The sequence below is a fragment of the Eimeria mitis genome, genomic scaffold, assembly GCF_000499745.2.
Source record: "Eimeria mitis Houghton genomic scaffold, Emh_scaff2598, whole genome shotgun sequence".
In the NCBI taxonomy this organism is placed as follows: domain Eukaryota; phylum Apicomplexa; class Conoidasida; order Eucoccidiorida; family Eimeriidae; genus Eimeria; species Eimeria mitis.
This window is the reverse complement of record NW_013570938.1, coordinates 5,775-7,528: the sequence shown is the minus strand read 5'-3', so window position 1 is coordinate 7,528 and position 1,754 is coordinate 5,775. Positions and strand designations below refer to the sequence as shown.

Below are 1,754 nucleotides of genomic sequence, written 5' to 3'. Positions count from 1 at the left end.
AAAACGTCTGTTGAACTTGGAATACAATGTGAAAGTACCAGCACACGGAAGACTGACTACACGAGCGTAATCGCCACCTCATAAGGTCTGAACCCGGTGAGCAGCCTGCTCGTGATGAGTTGCGATGTACTGAATTTAAGGGCATCATGCGTCTATGAATACGTGCATCATTCTGCGTACACTACGGCATCCGACGTGCATGAGAGATATCCTGCATATACAACGCCTCACCTCGGTCTGCATCCCTCGGCCTTCGCACAGTCGACAGGCTGATGCTTTCAAGGGCTTTCGATCTTCCACGCTCGAACAGACGTCGCATGGCTCTTGTCGCTGTACCTTCACAGGAAGTGAAGACGCCCCCCTAAGCGCTGCGTCTACGAATCCGAGAGTGATGGTGCTCTCCACGTCTGCACCTCGCTGAGGTTGTGGTGTATGGCGACGTCCGGTAACAGCGGCAAAGGGGCTGTTGGCACCCAAAAAATGGGGACCAAACAGGGCAGAAAACAAGTTTGAAGGGCCACGTGTTGTGTCTGCTACGTCCAGATCCTCCTCTTGATCTACTGTCGTTGGGGTCTTCTTTATCGTGCGTTCTTCATCGGAACTGGAAGAAAGCCGCGCAGGTAGCAGCTGCTTCAGCAAGGCGTGCAGAGGCTCTGGGATATAGCCTCCTTCATCATATGCGGCGCGTTGTTTGGGGTTTTGTAGTGTTTCTGAGACTTCGTGCAGAAGGGTTGTCACAAGGGTATCCAACGGCGGTGTATCTGCACCCGAGAATTGCTCCTGCTGCTGTTTTTGCAGTTCTTCCACGCGAGCAGCAACGGCATGGGCAGGAGCATCACGGTGGAGACCCAGCAACCGGTACAGGTCGACATCTGTCTGCGGGCGTGATTCCTGTTCACATTTTTTTGCTCCCCTTCTGAACCTTTCAAAGAACGAGGGAAGCGAATCGAGAGAGCTGCTAGATGCTCGGCCTCCTGCTATGCGGTAGATTCCACCTAAGTGGGAGACAAATGCGCAAGCGCGTGGCTCTCTTTGCAATCCAGTAGCTGAGAAGGAGCCAGAAGGGAACAAAATGAAGAGCAGCAAACTAACCAACAAAGGAAGGCGCCGAATCATGGGCCCCCCTGAGAACCAAACGTATGAAGCGGGACCATTCATCGTGGTGGCATATCGGCACAGGAAATAAANCTAGGAAGAAGTGCATCACTGGCGGCACCCCCCCTAGTTCCGCTGTAGACGGCCCACCATAAACGAAAGAACAGGGGGGGCTTGCTGGGAAGGTAGCGAGAGAAAGTTCGCCCCAGTTTGTTTTAGTTGTCACTTAATGGGATTCACTAGGAGATTTTGTCTGGTGAAGTATGCAAAGGGAGTTGCTCGGTGTGTCGCGAGGGTTCTTTGGGGGCTGCTTGAACTGTACGCAATCCTTTAGTGGTTTGTTGACTGGACACCCGGAGAAATCAAGTGATATATTGAACAAATCTACGTCGACCCTCCATCGCTCTGAATTGTCTTTGATTTGAGAAGATTGTAAACGGGGTGAGGTTCTGCTCTGTCCCAGTTGCAGGTGCCCTGCATGGCATTAGGGCCCCTTATGTAATATGTCTCTTGTCACACTGGCCCCGATCCAGAATGTTTTCAGCAAATGATTAGTACACATGCAAGGCGATTTTTGATGTTTAAGCACAGTTTCCACCCTGCGGTTCAATGCGCTGAATGAATTTCAGCGCCGAGCACGCTATCGAAGGATTGGGCGT

General features: G+C 51.8%; 1 protein-coding gene across 1 annotated transcript; it reads right to left on the bottom strand.

The window, feature by feature from the left end:
* Nucleotides 1-144: 144 nt before the first annotated feature.
* On the bottom strand, nucleotides 145-1,116 carry EMH_0056100 (DnaJ domain-containing protein, putative; the record flags this gene model as incomplete). Its single annotated transcript, XM_013497309.1, has 1 exon — nucleotides 145-1,116. The coding sequence occupies one exon, from the start codon at nucleotides 1,114-1,116 to the stop codon at nucleotides 145-147; it is 972 nt and encodes a 323-aa protein (XP_013352763.1).
* Between the last annotated feature and the right edge of the window lie 638 nt (nucleotides 1,117-1,754).